The 17079-nt window shown below is 58.3% G+C and overlaps 1 protein-coding gene across 8 annotated transcripts in view; it reads right to left on the bottom strand.

Moving 5' to 3' along the window:
* The window catches only part of RIPOR2 (RHO family interacting cell polarization regulator 2), a gene marked incomplete at its 5' end in the record, with an annotated part of 81674 nt that overhangs the window by 9958 nt on the left and 54637 nt on the right, over nucleotides 1–17079 (bottom strand). For 3 of the 8 annotated variants that reach the window (XM_081121131.1, XM_081121132.1, XM_081121133.1), the window contains 9 exons: nucleotides 282–460; nucleotides 3319–4005; nucleotides 6277–6426; nucleotides 6778–6907; nucleotides 8214–8362; nucleotides 8590–8715; nucleotides 10486–10529; nucleotides 11906–11969; nucleotides 13862–14011. In XM_081121131.1, coding sequence (XP_080977257.1) covers nucleotides 282–460; nucleotides 3319–4005; nucleotides 6277–6426; nucleotides 6778–6907; nucleotides 8214–8362; nucleotides 8590–8715; nucleotides 10486–10529; nucleotides 11906–11969; nucleotides 13862–14011 — 1679 coding nt within the window. Of the gene's footprint in view, nucleotides 1–281; nucleotides 461–596; nucleotides 1507–3318; nucleotides 4006–6276; nucleotides 6427–6777; nucleotides 6908–8213; nucleotides 8363–8589; nucleotides 8716–10485; nucleotides 10530–11905; nucleotides 11970–13861; nucleotides 14012–17079 lie in introns of those variants that run through there. The other 5 variants (XM_081121134.1, XM_081121135.1, XM_081121136.1 and 2 more) reach the window with 2 other exon arrangements.

Below are 17079 nucleotides of genomic sequence, written 5' to 3'. Positions count from 1 at the left end.
AACCCTGACCTCCTGGTTCATAGGTGACGCTCAACCGCTGTGCCACGCTGGCCGGGCTGTTATTTTATTCTAGAATGAATCTGGGTGCGAGGAGGCCAGAGATGCTGTGCCAGGGCCAGCCGCCCTTCCTCGGGGTCTAGGGAGCTGTGTGCCGGGGCTCAGGCCCGGCTTTGACACGGGGACCGACCAGCTCGATCCCCACAGAGACCCACTGGGCTGCGGAGACGGCCACGCGCCTCGCAGGGAGGTCTGCGGAGAAACCGGCGCACGCCGAGGCCTACCTGTGTTTCTCCGTCTCCGTGTCTGAAAACACCGAGTCGGCGCCGCCTCCCGCGGGGCCACCCTCCTCGGGGTCGTCCTCATCGAAGTCGGACGTGTTCAGGAAGTCAAAGCTCTCGAGAGCGCTCTCCACCGTCAGACTCAGGCTGGAGGGCGAGCTGCGGCTTCCCGAGGGCTTGCACTGCGAAGGCAGAGGCACCGGACACGTCAGCACCCCCGGGGACACGCCACCATCCCCGAGGGGGACACGGTCGACAGCTCCCGAGGACGGGGACACGGCACCCGCTCCCACCAACAGGAACAGGCCACACTGTCTTTGTGTCCAGCTTTCGTTTTATTTTATTTTATTGGCATTAAAAAACAAATACATTAAAAATCTTCGTATTAAAAAAAGAAGAACCACCATGAATCCAATGGCACAATGGCTGGGATTTGTTCCAAAATACTGCAGAGAGAAGCAGGCAGGTCGGAGGACCGGCGACACCACAGGCCGAGACGAGCGGCGGAAGCCGGCGGGGGCACCTGGGATCCGTTACATATTCCCTCTAGTTCTGTTTGAAATTTTTATAACAAAAAGTTAAAAAACATAGATTACAATCTTGGGAAAGAGCTGCCGTGTCCTTCTGCCTGGAGCTCAGCCCCGAGTAAAATACAACCCGGTGCGAACGGCGAGAGCCGCGGGCCCAGGGACCGGGTGCGGGACAGGAACAGTCTCCAGGTCCCCGCGGCGTCTTCCCGAGTCAGGAGCTCCAGGCTGGCCCGGCTCTGACGCGGCTCCCTCGCTCAGCCTCGCTCGCGGGCCAGTCGCCCTGAAGATCCACCTACATTCACAGCGTGCGACTTTCCTCGCGCGTCGAGGAGGAATGGACGGCGGACACCGTGAGCGGCAGAGCCGCTTCCTGGGCAGCTCAGCCCGTGAAGGGACTCGTCCCGTCACCTCCCTGACCCGGCCTGGAAAACCCTACGGTGCTGGACGGACACACGGGCATCAGACAGATAACGGCCGCTGCTCCGGGCAGGGGGCGGAGAGGTGCTTCCTGATATTCAAGGGTTCTCAAGTCCTGCCGGTCGGCGGCCACCTGGCCGACTTCGTGACAGGGCAGCAGGGGCCCTGCAGCGCCCGCCTGACGCCCGAGGGCAGGGCGCACGTGCTTTACAGCAGAGCTGCTCCTTCACCCTCAGTGGTCTCCGGGGGGCAGCATCGAGTTCCTCAACGTGTCAAGCATCCTAGGAACGTGAAGGGAAAAGAGAGAGCTTCGTCCAGCCGATGCCTGAGCCCTGGCTGGACACAGAGCCCTCGCCCCAGACCTCAGCTTGGACGCCCTGTGCAGCCTCCGGGGCCGAGAAGGAGCCACCGCCCACGACCGGTCGTCTTCCCTACGCTTGGCGTCTGCAGAACTTGATCAGGAGCCTCGCGTGGGTGCGTTTAAATACCCATCACGACCAGGCAGGCAGCAGGGGGGTCTGGGAACAACAGCAGACTCAGGTGACGCTGGAGGGAAACCGTGACCACCAGGCTCTTCTAGGACTGAGGGGTGACTTGCTGTTTGCTGGTGGCTTGAACTGCTTAGCACCCTGGGTGCCTGGAAATAAGGGCTGTCGTCACCGCCCCCCCTTCCTTCCTTCCTTCCTTCCTTCCTTCCTTCCTTCCTTCCTTCCTTCCTTCCTTCCTTCCTTCCTTCCTTCCTTCCTTCCCTCTTTTTAAGATTTTAAAAGTTCATTTTGAGAGAGAAAAATCAATCAGCTGCCTCCTGCACGCCCCCCACTGGGGATGGATGGAGCCCGAAACCCAGGCATGTGCCCCGACCAGGAATCGAACCCTCGACCCTTCAGTTCGCAGGCCGACGCTCTAACCGCTGAGCCACACCGGCCAGGGCACCGCTGTGGTTCTTTACAGCACTGGCTGTAGGTGGGGTCAAGGGCGTCTTAGCTCTTTAAATTGAAGGCTGTTGCCCACTGCGCAGAGGTGGTCAGCGGTGTGGATGGAGCTTGCAGGGGGACAGGAGATGCTGTCGCCAGGATTCGGGACAAGCATCCCCGTGCATGAGCCGTGAGCCGATGTGTTTGGCAGAGAGCAGATTCGGAGCAGCTGCCCGCGGGGGCATCAGTCCGTCGTGAGCCGCAGAGGACGTGGGCAGGGAGACCGGGAATTATCACCTGCCCTGGGCACGGCCCCCTCCCAGAGCCAGGTCGGCGTGGCCAAGGTCAGAAAAGCCTCGGAAATGTCCCTCCGATGGAGCCGGGGAGGCCGCGTTTCAGGACGGGCACCTTATTTTCAAGAACAGATCCCCAAAGAATGGCTCTTTCAAGAAAAAGGGCCCCAGCTCTCTTCTCTATGGTGACATAAGTCTGAGTGAACAGGCAGAGAACACGAAGAGTGGCCGTGGGATCTGGGACGGAAATTCCCAGTCTGTCCTCTTGGGCAGTGTGTTATTTAAACCTGTGGGAGGAGATGCCGGGGGCCCGCTCATCCAGGCCGCTGGCTCTGACTTCAGCCCGGCTCGAGTTCCCCGGCATCCGCTGGAGGGACGCTCTCCAGTCACCTCTCAGTGAGATTATGGTGGTCCCAGTGCCACCATGTCACACTTGGGATTAAGAACTTTGGGACCAAATAAGCTTTGACACCCTGTAGAACAGGGAGGGGGCACATCCGGCCCGTGGGCCGTCTGGTCCTGCCAAGGCAACCGCAGGAGGGACTTGAAAGTCAATAAATACAGGAGCTTTTTTCAAAGCTAATTTGCACGTTGATAATTCTATATGGCCCGAGAATGATGCTTTAAATATCCAAAGGGCCCTTGGCAGAAAAGAGGTTCCCCGCCCCTGCTTTACAGCAGTTAATTTAACGACCAATCATGTTAGTTAAGCTCATCTGTCGGCAGGAAAATAGAAATGGACACTCGCTGCTGGTGATAAAAATCAATGCCACTTAAGTGGTGATTGTGTATTGATCTGTGATGATAAAGACACACTATTGTAAACAGAATGTCGGCCTAGAGGACCTCTCTCCAACCCCCCCCAGTGTCCCTGACGAGGACTTACTTTGAGAATGTCGTCCAAATGCATGACCTCCTGGTTCAGATCCTGAAACTCCTGGTACTGCTCTTTATGAGGCTCCAGCGCAAGGAAGAGCCCGTGGAACGCGTCCTCCAGGCCGCCGTCCAGGAAGGACCGGCAGCCTTCCGACTCTCCGCTGACCGAGCCCTCGGACAGCAGCCTCTCCGTGGTGGCCGGCACCTCGGCCGAGGTCAGCCTCTTGACCAGCTGCTTCGTGATGTTGCCTTCGAAGGTGTCCAGCTCCACGGGCTTGAGCTCCGAGGCCTCGTCTGACTCCCGCAGAAGAGCCTCCGCCACGTCCTTCTCGAGGTACAGGCGTCCGGCCCCGGCCCCTTCGGGCACTCGGCGGGCTTCGGCCTCGGCTCCCTGGGGCCCCTCGGCGTCTTCCTCCTCCAGGGGCGGCTTGGGCCCCGGGCCACCGGCTGAGGAGCTTCCGGAAGATGCTGAGCTGGAGTCGTCTGTGCCCTCGCTCTGGGAGCCCAGGCCGCCCTGGGGCAGCTCCGCGGGGGTGATGGTGATTTCGGGGTTGGCCGGGCACGTGCTGGGGAGGGAGCTGGCTGGGCTGGAGGGGAGGGCACAGTCCCCGTTGGGCAGGTCGCTGAAGCTGAGCGACAGTGGCATTTTCTCCTCGGAGGCCTTTCTGTTCTCAAAGATGTCATCGGGGAGATGGGACTGCGGGAGAGAGGGGTCCTGTTATTATCCTAAATGCAGATGAGGCGTCTGGCGCCTGGTTTCCAGATAAACAATAAGGCAATTTTAAAAAAAAGCCCAGAACTTCCGCCCGGACGGTGTTGCTCAGCAGACTGAGTTTTGTCCATGCACCCCGAGGTCACCGGTTTGATTCCCAGTCAGGGCTCACGCCCGGGGTTCTGGCTCGATCTCCAGCGGGGGGGACCGATGTTGATGTTTCTCTCTCTCTCCCTCTCCCGTCCTCTCTCTAAAAGTCAATAAAAACATTAAAAACCCCACAAAACCAGAACTTACATTGTAGTAGCATTTTATTTGCTGGTTTTGTGTGTGCGTCTGGCAGAAGAAAACAAGCCTCTAAAAGCCTCTCTTTCCATGCCGATTAGGCGAAAGCTCGGGGAAGTATTCAGATTTTTTCCAAAGGAAAGGCTGGGGCCTGGAAAAGAGCCTGTTCCCTGAATCCCAGGGCCTCACACTACTTGGCAGCCACGGCTACAGGTAACAGCACCAGCTTTTCCTCTGTTGGCATCTAGCTTAAGACTGACCTTCATGCTGTTTCACTCAAAAGATGTGATGCTTTGTTCTCCAGTTTTTATGAATTATTGTTTGAAAATCTCTACCCACAAGTCCCAAACTCTTGAAATGTTGCACTGATTTTGTGACCACGCCACAGACAACCCGAGGCCAGAAGCACAGCTGGGTCGCGTGTACCGGAAAAGGAAACTGATCCACCGGACCCCTGCCTTCCAGGACCGCGAACCCCGGCATGTGGGGGCGTCTGGACCCGAGGCGGCGGTCACGCAGCCCCGGGTGGGTCGGGCGCTGTGGCGGGTGGGGGGGACGGGCAGGACTGGAAGACAGAGGTCGGGGTACCCAGGCAGCCAAGACGGTCCCCTCCTACATGCTGCACAGGCCCCTGCGGGCGGCTGGGGGCCAAGTGCCCAGTGCTGCTCCGGGGAAACAGTTCTCCGGCCGCCCGAGGCCAACTCCTTCACCACGGACACTCCCCCTTGGATTCCAGATCTGATGTTTCAGGTAAATGTGCACTTTCATTACTGACGAAGCACAAACTATCAGAGGGCAGGAGAGGGACGTGTGTTATCACAGCTGTGATGCAGGGAGGTGGGACCAGCCAGGGGCACCTCCTGGGGAAGAAAGAGGGGGCCCTGGGCCCAGCCTGGGAGGGTAGGAGGGGAGCGTAGGGGAGGAGGAGCTGTGGGTGTGAGTGTGAGTGTGTGAGTGTGAGCATGTGTGTGTGAGTGTGTGAGTGTGTGTGAGTGTGTGTGAGTGTGTGTGTGTGTACATGTGAGTGTGTGAGTGTATGAGTGTGTGTGAGTGTACATGTGAGTGTGTGTGAGTGTGTGTACATGTGAGTGTGTGTGTGAGTGTGTGTGTGAGTGTGTGTGAGTGTGTGTGAGAGTGTGTGAGTGTGTGTGAGTGTGTGTGTGTGTATGTGTGTGTGAGTGTGTGTGAGTGTGTGTGTGTGTGAGTGTGTGTACATGTGAGTGTGTGTGTGTGAGTGTGGGTGTGGGTGTGGGTGTGAGTGTGTGTACATGTGAGTGTGTGTGTGAGTGTGTGTGTGTGTGTGTGTGAGTGTGAGTGTGTGTACATGTGAGTGTGTGTGTGTGTGTGTGAGTGTGTGTGTGTGAGTGTGTGTGAGTGTGAGTGTGTGTACATGTGAGTGTGTGTGTGTGTGTGTGTGTGGGTGTGAGTGTGTGTACATGTGAGTGTGTGTGAGTGTGTGAGTGTGAGTGTGTGTGTGAGTGTGTGAGTGTGTGTACATGTATGTGAGTACGTGTGAGTGTGTGTGCATCTCCTGTGATATACTGTGCACCACACACAGCGCACGTCACCTATCACATTCCTGTGAATTAGTTTCTTTACCAGTCGGTACAAACACCACAGTAAACCAGACTAAGAACCTCTCTGACTGGAACGGCTCTAGTGACAGGTTTAAATCCCCGCGTCCGTCCCTGACAACCTCGTGTACCTTGGGACATAAGATCTTCTTTGGCCTCGGGTGTCACGGCCTTGATTTTATAAGTGAAAACCTTGTCACCATGGATATCTTTGCAGCGGAGAAAACCACAGCACAAAGGCAGGGGATTAGACGGACAGACAGACGGCCTCTCAGCCAGGCCGCACGCAGGCCCGAGTCCCCGCCAGGGACGGGCCAGCGGCCGCCGGGGCCGGTGAGAGAGAGCAGGGTAAACAGGAGACACAGCAGACCCGCGGCCGCCGGCCGAGCACACTCACATAGGACTCGCGCGCGGCCGGGGGCCTCAGCCCGAGCGAGGGCAGGTCGCAGACAGAGCGGCTGCGGTGCAGCTTGGCCAAGAGCGTGTCGTGCAAGGCAGTCAGGACCGACAGCCGCCGGCGCTTGTCCGGGGAGGGCTGCAGCCACCTCTTCCGAAGCCAGAGCGAGACAGACAGACGGGGAGGGGACAGCGAGAGCACCAGGTCACCGGGTTAGCGTCTCGGCAAGCGCGTCGGATTAAAACACCCGCCTCTAGGAAATGCTGACCTCAGAGGAGTCTGGGGACGTCTGCAGTGTTATCAAAGCAGCAGGCGGGCGGGGAGGGGCAGGGAACACAGGGGCTCCCGGCCGTGTGCACAGGGCAGAGGCCGGGGGGGTCCCCGCGGCAGCACGGGGGGACTGTCACCGAGACGCCCTAACGCAGCCGGTCAAGCTTTTCAAACACAGGGCAAGCGCGGCCTCAGGCCCGCGTCTCAACCCCAGGACCACCCTGAACTTACGAAGAAGGCGTGATCCTTGAAGGTGGGCGTCTCCGGGGTGCCCTGGCTGTAGATGGACATCCGCCTCTGCAGGGCGGCCGCCTTGTTCCCGGTGCCCGAGGATGGGGTCACGTCCTCCACGTCGAAGGGGCTGGAAAACAGCAGGTCCCAGTGAAGGCCGTTGTCACAGTCGCCCGCGTGGGGACCGCAGGCCGGGAGACCTCACTTCACTCGGGTAAATTCTAACCAGCTGGGCTGGGCCAAGCGGTTTGTCAGAAAATAAGCCAAGATGAAAGGAAGTAGAGCAGGAAATTGAGTCTCAGACCCACCCAAGGGACCACCGAATATCATCCGGGCTTTAGGTACAATTTACCTGGACACCTACAGTTTACCTGGGTACCTACAGCTTCCCTGGACACTCTTTCTCATTACTATTAGAAATACAAACATGTGAGCACTTGCCCCAACACAGATGCTGAAGAAATCTGTAAAAATACTTGGAGTTTTGCAGGGACAGACACTTGAACAACACGGATTGTTAACAACAGATTATTGTTCGGTTCTAAAGAAAACAGCTATAGAGTCTCGTGCGTGTCACTTGACACGAGCCTCTTGCGTGACCGAGGGAATAACTGTCCACAGTGATGTCACCTATCACGTCCCGGGTCAGCCAGCAGGGAGGGGCTTGTGTCTGAGATGCCCCCCACTGCAAATTAAGGGGAAGGCTGAGGTCACAGGTGAGCCCCGTTTCAGTGGCCAGGCAGCAGGTCTCCGCTGCCCCCCACCCCGACCTCCGTATTGTCAAGGAGACGCTGAGCGTCGCCCCCGCCACGTGGGACGGCCCGTGACACACCCGGGTGCAGTATCACATGCGAGCCACAGCGCTGAACCAGGCATGGGGACGTTCCTCAGGGGTGACGTCAGAAAACCACTTTTAAGCTCGTGGATCTGACAAAAGGTATCTCCTGTCCTTTGGGAAAGTTCTGTTTCAGTAAATAGAGGGGGGAGGGGTCAGGACACTGAAGATTTCCCGGAGCAGTGAAAGGTGCAGGAGATAAAGACAGAGAAGCAGCTAAAACTGCAGAGCGAGAATCAGGATCTTTCTCAGCCCAAACAGCCCACGTTGGACAGTTTCCTTCTAGATCAGCTCACTGGAGGACGTAGTTCCTAATCTGCTTACAGGTAGGAAAGGAGGAAGGAGGGATGAACTATTATAAAATACACGTCGACAAGGACAGTGGTGACGACACAGAGGCTTGTCCACCCGTGGACGTCACCTGGAGAGCGCGTCAGACAGACCCTGGGGCCCCGGGAGGCGCCGACCCAGCCGGGCTGGGGGGGGCCCGGCCTCGGCTCCCACACCGAGGCCCCGGTGGTTCTGAGGGTCCACCACCACCTGTGACCTCACTGCCCGTCGCACCTATTTCCATGTGAGGAAACCGAAAAGGGTGACTTACTACCAGGCGATCTCCAGGTTCAGCTTGATGGTGCCGAGGTCATTGATGTCCACGGCCACCACCTGAGGTCGGGCTGCAAACAGGTCTTTGGTCTCGCAGGTCACGCTGCCCACCAGGAGGTGGGTTGCGAGCCCCTTGACCTCTGTGACCTAGGAAGGGAGGCAGAGGGAAGGTGCTGGAGGACAGCGGAGGGGGCAGGTGGGAGGAAACGCCCGCCATTTATTTCTGCGTCGCAGCTGACGTCGGAGGGGTGGTCCCAGCCCACCTTGTGACCACCCCCGGGGACAGGGTGCCGCCTTCGCCACGGACTGTGGGGCAGGAGGAGCCCAGGCACCCAGCGTGGGGCACCCAGGGGTGGCGCCGGGAGACACCCCACCTTGATGGAGATGAGCCCGGCGATCAGGGGCAGGAACACCGCCTCCTCGCCGTCCCAGCTCTGCCTGCCGTTGACCTCGATCTTCCCCTTCAGCTTCCACCGCTGACGGCCGTACTTCATGAAAATCTGAGGGGACACCGACCGGCACGTGACCCCGGCCCTCACCTGCCTCCCCCCAAGTGGGCATCGTCGAAGGGCAGGAGCTGGAAGCAGCCACCGCCCTGCACCGCCCTGTCTGCAGGCCTGCTGGGCCCCGCAGCGGAGCGAGGGCGGGTGGGGGGACTGGGGGGGGGGGCGAGCTCTCGTCCCGGCGCCCAGGGCGGGGCCTCTCTGCAGTGAAGGCCACACCCGTCTGTCGGGGGGGGGCTCATGGTTCTTCCTCGGCCAGTTCAACAGAACAGCCGCGGGACTAGCCCCCCACACTCCCGGCCCCTTTACAGGGACGGGAGGCCCTCTGCTGTCCACTTAGCAGCCAGAGCGAGAAATAAGACGTCTGTCCGTCCTGCGGGGAGTAGACGGAGATGGGCAAGGGAAGGGGTGCAGTCTCCCCTCCATTGGACAGTTAGACTATTTTGGGGGTGCTCCCCCAAGAAGCGTGATTACAGAGGGTTTTGGAGGAGATAGATACAAAATTCTTCAAGTTCCCCTTCAAAGGATAACAAGCTTTTTACTTTATGGAGGGAATATTTATATAAGTATATAATTAAAACGTATTTTTAATTACAGGGGACATACACTATTACATTAGTTTCAGGTATACAACAGCGATTCAGCATTTATATACCTTGACGTGGAATGTACTTTTATAAAGAAAGATGGAGGTGGTATTATTTTTTAATCATGACACCTATGAGCAGTCACGGTCCTGGCTTGGATCTGGGGCCAGGAAAAGCACGACACTGGGACACCAGGCAAAAAATGCAGCTAGAACGTATGTCCAACGGCATCAGCTAAGGCGCCAGCGTTAGCCTGCTGGTGTGGAGACTGTCTAATGCGCACGTCCTTCCACTTGAAAACGCGACTGGCTCAATGCCCGGGTGACCTGGTCGTGGGCACCCGCCTGGGCCGGTGGCGGCCAGTCTCTCCCAGCCCGCAGCCTCCTCAGCAAAGACCAGCCTCTCCCCGAGGGAGCCCGCCCACCGTCCTCGCCCACCTGGGAAGACGAGGCCCTGAGATGTCAGTGATTTTCTTTCCTAGACCGTCTCAGGGCACAACGCCAGGCACCGGGGCCGAGACCACAGGACCCTCCCTCTCTGTGACCTCGCTGCCCGCCTGCCCTCTCCACATGCTGTAAATGCCAAATGCCAGCCTTCCTGTCGCTGCCAACGGAAGAGGAGGGTCTCTCGTTTTGCTTTGTTTCCAGTCCTAGGGTTTCGCGGCTCCGCCGCCTCCTGCCTTCACCCACCGCCCCTGGATTTCCCGCAGCCTCCTTACGGCTCCCTTGACTAATAAAATAAACTGCGGAGCCGCCACTCTCTGGAGCATTTTCTCAACCCACTGAGAGCTTGCTTCCGGGCAAGTCCTCGAAAATGTGGCTCACGCAGACGCTTACAGGACTTTCCTATCTGTTTGGAAGTTCTTTTGTTGACACATTTTTAGAAAAAGTGAGGAGCGAAGGATCAGGGTGTCTGCACATCCCCCCCGAAAGCTCGGCAAAGTCGTAACGATAGTAACGGTAATGATACAGGCTCTGAGGCGTCCTGTTGAACATCCGAGAGTCTAGATGCAAGTTACACGGGAGGGCTTGTGTCACTCTCCAAACTTTCTCGTTGTCTTCGTTCCCCCCCAAATAACAAGTGTAAAAATAAAAAAGATAACTTCAGACCCTTAATAATGACGACTGGCCCCTGTGCCCCGAGCCCTGCGTTCCGACACCCGGCCCGATGCGACACTTACTTCGTACTGGTCTCCAGGACAGAGCCGCGCGAAGCCGGCCAGACCTGCAGGCGGGAGGTCGGGGGTGAGGCGCAGGATGCATTTCCCTCGTTACAACCACATACCCCCCGCCCCCCAGCCTGCCGCGTAAAGATGGGGGGACGGTGCCACGCAGCCTGTTTTACCTTCTATGAAGAGCCCCGTTAAGGGGCATCGCCAGGGTCAAGGGCATGGAGGAGGTGGGGCCGGGGGGCCTCGCGAAGGCCCCGCCGATGCCGAGACCAGCCAGCAGGTGGCAGCAGCCCACCAGCCAGTCCGGGCTCCCACCCACCAGGGTCCTTTGACGACGGGTGTCGCTGCCGGGCTCCCTGTCCCTTGGGAGCCTGCTCCGCCCTCCCTGGCGACCTGCTCACCTCCGAGCCGCCAGCCCCTCCCGTTCTAACCCAAGGTCACCCTGGGGGCCTTCCTCCTTGCAGGGCACCCTCCCCACCCCAGGCCTCCAGGGCCCTGGGCCCGAGGCCGCTTTTCCACCCAATTAGAGGGCCGGGCGCCTCACCCAGTTCCCTCAGGAGGTTGTGGGGACTCAGGGCCAAGGGAGGGCCGTGCGGACGCAGCGCTCGATCAGTCGTCTTTGTCTGAGCACCTCCCCACCCCTCGCCCCTCAACAAACGGGGTGTCTACTGTTGGGGGTGGGGCAAAAAGGGAAGTGTGGGTGGGTGTGGCGGGAGGAAGTGGCCGCGGTCCGACCATGTTATGAAACACCCTCGGTTTATGTCCGTGGGGCGGCTCCTTTTCACCAGAATGAGTGACAGATAAGAAGGTAGCTAAAGGCAATGTTGGGAGATGTCCAGGAGCGCGAGAGGGCGTCTCCGGGGAAAGGACATTCCCGCGGGTGTCACCTCAGAAGCCCTCACAGACCCACTTTTGGGGTTTTGTGTTAGATTAGGGACGTGTGAGCAGATAAATCTACATTAAAAACAAAGAATCTGCTCCAGGCCCCGGAGCCCCCTGGGAGAGGCTAAGGACCCCTATCGGGCAGGAAAGAGACAACGTCAGAGACAGGTGGACACGCAGGAGCCCAGAAAGGTCTCAGTCCCTGTCAGTGACCCGTGGCCGCCAGGTGCTGCTGAGGGGGTGGCCAGGTCCCCAGGGGACAGAAGTCTGGCCCCAACATCAGTCTCTCACTGACCAGCAGCCCTGCAGCTCCGGACCCGGTGGGTGGGGGACCCTTTGCTCCCACCCACCTTCAGGTGCCAGGTGTCACCCTCAGAGCAACAGTGTGTCGTGTCCACGCAGCTGTCTTAGGATGTCCCTGCTGTCATTGGCTGGGGCGGGACGTGCTGGGAACCAAGGGCTCTGGGACTCAATTTTAGGGATCAGAGGTGGGAGGGCTGAAGGTGTCTTCGTAAGGACCATAAAGGCAGCAAGGCCACGAGAATACCTTTCATCTTGATGCAGAACTCGCCCAGCAGACTCTCGAGCTCCACCTCGATGGTGCACATGTTCTGTGAGGGGACAGGACGGGCGCTGGTTAGAGCTGGATGCTTCTGAATCAGCCCAGAGCACCTGCCGCTCTCACGGCGTGAACCCCAGGACTCACGGACTGTTCGCACTGAGCTGCTCATCTCCCACGAGGAGAGCTCGACAAAACTCTCAGCCTAGGTCCGAGAAGGGCCCGGTGCCCAGGAAATTCAGAGCATAGGCCAAGTTAAATTATATCCTAACCCAACGAATCCAGAATGCGGGATAGTCTATAAGAACTGGCCTGAATTCTACGAAAAGGCAATAACATGGGGGGAAAATCTAGGTAAAAGAGACAACCGGATGAAATGTGTTGACCTGGGTACATCCTGATTTCAAAGACAAACTAAAACAGTGGCAAAGACACCACTGGGCCATCAGGGGAACCTGGGACATACACAGGATATTGGGAAATTCTGCAGATGACTTGACTTTCTTAATTGTGATAACGGCTTGTGTGCGGTTATGCTGGGGATACGCATATTAATAGGTTACCATTAAGAAATCCGTGTGAAAATGTTTATGGGGTGAAATGTCCTGGTATCTACCACCGGCTGTCAAATGACTCAGCAAAAATAGCAAAAAACATTGTGCTTCGGAGGGAAAATGGGTGGGAAAATGTTACCGCTTGTTACATCTCGGGGAGAGCATTCGGTGTCCACTCTATCAGTCTCGACTTTTCTGTAGGTTTGAAATTTTTCTTTATAAAAATTGGGGCAAAAAAGAGCGGGTGGGGCAGGGTTCCAGCAGCAACCCCACAGCACCGCAGGATGATTCCGGGGTCTGACCGGCATCCTGTCCTCACTCTAACGGTCGCATTGGACTGTAGCACACACTTGATTTTAAAATAGTTTGCGAACTGTGCAGACAATTTTGCAATAACTGTATTTCGGTCTAATTTGTTTTCTTTGAATCCCTGTGTTTTATTTTCTGCATTTAAGAAGCATTGTCCTGAAGGAGTGTTAGGCAGAGAAGCCCTTGGTGTAGACCAGACGTGCTGGGTACAGACAAAGTAACCCCACCTGTCACCCAAAAGGTCCCCATCCCAGGGCCGAGGCAGACGCCCCGCTCTGGGAATTGCCTCAGACCCTCCTTGGGCCGATGACTTCACTCGGGAAATGTGACCTCCGGGTGACAGCTCGTGGGACAGTAAGAAGTGCCGGGCTGATAATTCGGTCACTTCACCGGGCACACAGGTATCAGATGACCCCAGGAGGGGCAAGGACCTCCCTGTGTCATGTGCTTGAGCCCAGGGGAGAGTCAGAAACCGGGACAGCACACTTCTGTTCAGGGCTCTTTGTCTCGTCTCCTTTAAACATGGAAGGGAAATTTCTATCAAGAAGCAAATCGCAGGCAAGAGGGCTCGCGACGCCCGTGTGACATTCGGAGTCGTCTCAACCACGGTCTGTTCGGCTCCCGGGGACAGAGCTCCGTGAGACTGCACACAAGGGACTTGGGAAGTGCATCTAAATGATAGAAGCCAGGGCCCTGGGCACCCTCGGCCGGTCCCTGAACTGGACCAGCATTTGCGGTCCATGTGGGCAGACGGCACAGGGCGTGTGTGGCCCCGTCAGGGCGGCCTCGAGTCTGACACCTGCGGTTTTACAAGCGGGTGAGCAGGCTGACGACCAGCCACCTGGACGACAGGTGACACTCAGGGACGGACAGGGGCCTGTCCTCTAAGAAAAATTCAACCAGTGAACCACTCAAGACTCATTTTAAACAATTCCACCGACGGCCTCAAAAAAAAAAAAAAAAAGCCAGAGGCGAAGAGTGAGGCCTGTCTGTCTACGAGCAGAGCAAGGCCGCCTGTAGGTCTGTCCTCGCTCCAGGCGCTGCGCACAGGCGGGCAGGCCGCCGGGCAGCGGGCACCTACCTCCGTGTACTCTCTGTAGCTCCGGTGCACCTCGGACAGGCTCTCGCGGGCGGCCTTGCTGGCGGGGGACGCGGCGAAGGCTTGCTTCATCTTGCTGGCGCCGTCCTGGAGGCGTCGCTGGATACAGTAGGCTTCGTAGAGCTCGTCTACCTGCCGGAAGCCAGGGGGGACACGAGGGAGGTGAGTCCTGGTCGCGCATGGACCACGCCACGGGAGCCACTGGCCGTGGGTCCGACGCTCTGGGCCTGAGCTCGGCAAGGGACGCCTGGAGAAATTCGTCCTTTCAGACACGGACCCGCCACTTCTATTTTCACCACTAGGATCCACTTTCTACGTCAAAACCGATTTTACTCTGAGCCGCTTTCCCAAGCACACAACACAGGAAAGAAGTGGACGTGGGCGGACCGTGCGAGACAGGTGTGGTTACCTGTACACACGCGACAGGTGTGGTTACCTGCACACACGCGACAGGTGTGGCCACCTGCACACACGCGACAGGTGTGGCCACCTGCACACACGCGACAGGTGTGGCCACCTGCACACACGCGACAGGTGTGGTTACCTGCACACACGCGACAGGTGTGGTTACCTGCACACACGCGACAGGTCTGGCCACCTGCACACACGCGACAGGTGTGGGGCAATGGGGGCTGGCCCTCTGTGCCCGTGACAAGCGGGAGGTTGTACGGCTTCCCTCCGAGGTGGAGACGGGGGCTGCACCAGGCTATTATTACTATTTTAAGAGACAGTGTCACGAGGTGATGGCCACACACCCAGATTGAGCTTATTTTAAAAAAAGAACTTGAGGCTATTTATTGAAAATGATTTTTGTAAATTCTTGGCTCAATAAGAGAAGGAAAGTGTTCTCAAAATTAGGGTGAGAACTTACTGAACGGAACCCTCACGAACTGTGGTGTTTGTCGCGTGTCAATTACACCTCAGTCAGAAAATAAATGGAAGCAGCGGAGACGCGCATTGTCCCAGCTACGTCCCTGCACTTGGGCTCCTAAACCCCCTCGCACCCGGTGCCAGTGACTATCGGCCGCACTCCACAGGAGCCTGGCTCTCACTTAATGCCTCCTGGGCCGCGATTCTCCATCCGCTACGGGTATTTCAGCGCCCACGGGACGTGTGGAGACGTTTCGGGGCTGGAGGAGCTGCCGGCGTCAGGAGGCAGAGGCTGCTAAACGTCCTATAGATCAGAGGCAGCCCCCAACCAAGAATTACCCCAAAGCACCCACAGCGCCGAGGGGAGGCCCTTGCTCTCAGTTTCCCCGACGGCGAGGATCTCTGCCGTCTGTACCACCTTCCACCACCCACAGCTCAGCAGGCAGGCAGACAGACCACGTCACCAGCCACCAGCAGGCGCAGACGAAACCTGTGACCCGGGGGCTGTCACCTACGTAGGGCTCCCTGAATTTCTCATTTCTGTCCAAAACGTTCCTTCGAAACGGGGCGTAAGCTGTAAAGCCCAGAGGAAGGTGGAGGCGCCGCTCACGGACCTGAGAGGTTAAGGTCCCCTTTGTGCGGAAGGCACATTCGTGTGGCTCCCTGAAAAGCGTCACTCCGCCCTGCTGGAGCCAGTGACCCCGTCACCACGCCCCGCACCCGGGGGCATCGCCCGGAGCTCAGCCCGTGAACACGGAGACGCTGGCCCGGGTTCTCCGGTGGGAGGCCTCTCGCTCTGCAGCCCAACAGTTCGCCCCATGTTGCCAGCTCGGGGGGAGCAGAACGGGCCTTCGTCCTCGGGGCCGAAGGATGTGTCTGCGAAGAACAGGGCGGTCGAGGCCCCGAGGGCTGGCCTGTCCGCTGACGACATCGTCGGGTGGGTGACGGCCCAGGGGGAGGTTGCTGCACCTTGAAACTAACGCACCGGGTGAGCCGGTGAGACGCCGACGCCCGGGCCCTGCTCCGAGACGTGGGCTCAGCGGGTTAGGGCCGGGCCAGGAGTCTGAGATGTCAGACAATCGTCGCAGAGCCGTCTGATGCGGGAGGTGCGCCCCGAAACTTGTAGAAACTGGGGTGCCTGAGCCTCCTTCACTGCCGGCCAGGCGTGTGGTCTCCTGGGAGACGCCCCTCGCCCCTCGGCCCCACCAGCGTCTCTGCGATTGTAACCCGCTCACTGAACCGCTGCGTCAGCCCCAGTGACTCAGTCTATTACTTTGCATTTAAAGAGCAGCTTATTTTTTGTTTTCGTCGAACGTTAACTATCTCAGCCAAGCGGAGTCACGCTTCAGGATACAGGGTAACCTGCCTGCATCGGAGCAGAGCTGGCCCGCCCACGCCCAAGCGTGTTTCTTCCCTGTAAGTGGCTCCACAGCCACTGACAAACGGACAAACTCATTCAGTCCATTAAAGCGATTGATTTGCTGGCAGCCTGTGCAGACCTGCCGCAAACAGCACTCCCAGCCTTTCATAACCGCGGGGCTGCGCATCCCACGGGGACGGACACGGCGGAGAAACACGCCTGCCCGGCACGGAGCTTGCTTTCTCTGCTTTTCAAACTACACGGAGTCGCCTGTCACAGCTTGCCTGCTGCACCGATGCCTCCTAATGGGCGTCACTGTTTTATTTATCAGGGTTAGAAATGGAGCAATTTAGAGCTGCCGAGGTCATGGGTGCCTTTTGCAGTGGGAGTGTGCAGGGGCAAAGCCATCACGACATCGTAAAAGGAGACGGTTCTTGGGACGGGAATGTTGGACACAGGCACCTCCCAGCCGCACTTCCCAGAGCGGAAAGCCCGGGTCCACGCTGGTGGTGCCGCCCGGGGGACCTGGCAGGGCTGGGACTGGACCCTGAGGCTTCTGAGTCCCAGCAGAGAGATGCCAACCCTCCGGCTCCGCACTTGGAGGAGAAGCTGGTGCAAGTGGGTGGGAACAGGGGTTACGCCTGGTGTGACTTCGCTGCTCCCAAGGGAAGTTTTCTAGCTGCACCGGCATCTCCTGACGGGGTTCAGAACAGGGGGTCCCACCCCCCACTGGCTGGCTGGGCCATCGGTGAACTCTCTGTAGGGTTAGGGGCTGGGTGTCAGGGACCAGTACACATCCGGGGGCCACTAAAAATGAGAAGGTCCCCGGAACCCAGGCCACGTGAGGAACAGTGGAGGAATGCGACCCCGCGAGGGATTAGGGAGGGCTGGCAGGGGTCTCTGAGTGCACCCACTTCTCCTCCGTGGAGAAGCCCAGGGGCTGCCAGGCTGTGTGTGGGACCAGTCTGTG

This window comes from Miniopterus schreibersii (genome assembly GCF_964146895.1).
Source record: "Miniopterus schreibersii genome assembly, chromosome: 19".
Lineage (NCBI taxonomy): Eukaryota > Metazoa > Chordata > Mammalia > Chiroptera > Miniopteridae > Miniopterus > Miniopterus schreibersii.
The sequence above is the reverse complement of the archived record's forward strand: the minus strand, read 5'-3'. Positions and strand labels throughout refer to the sequence as shown.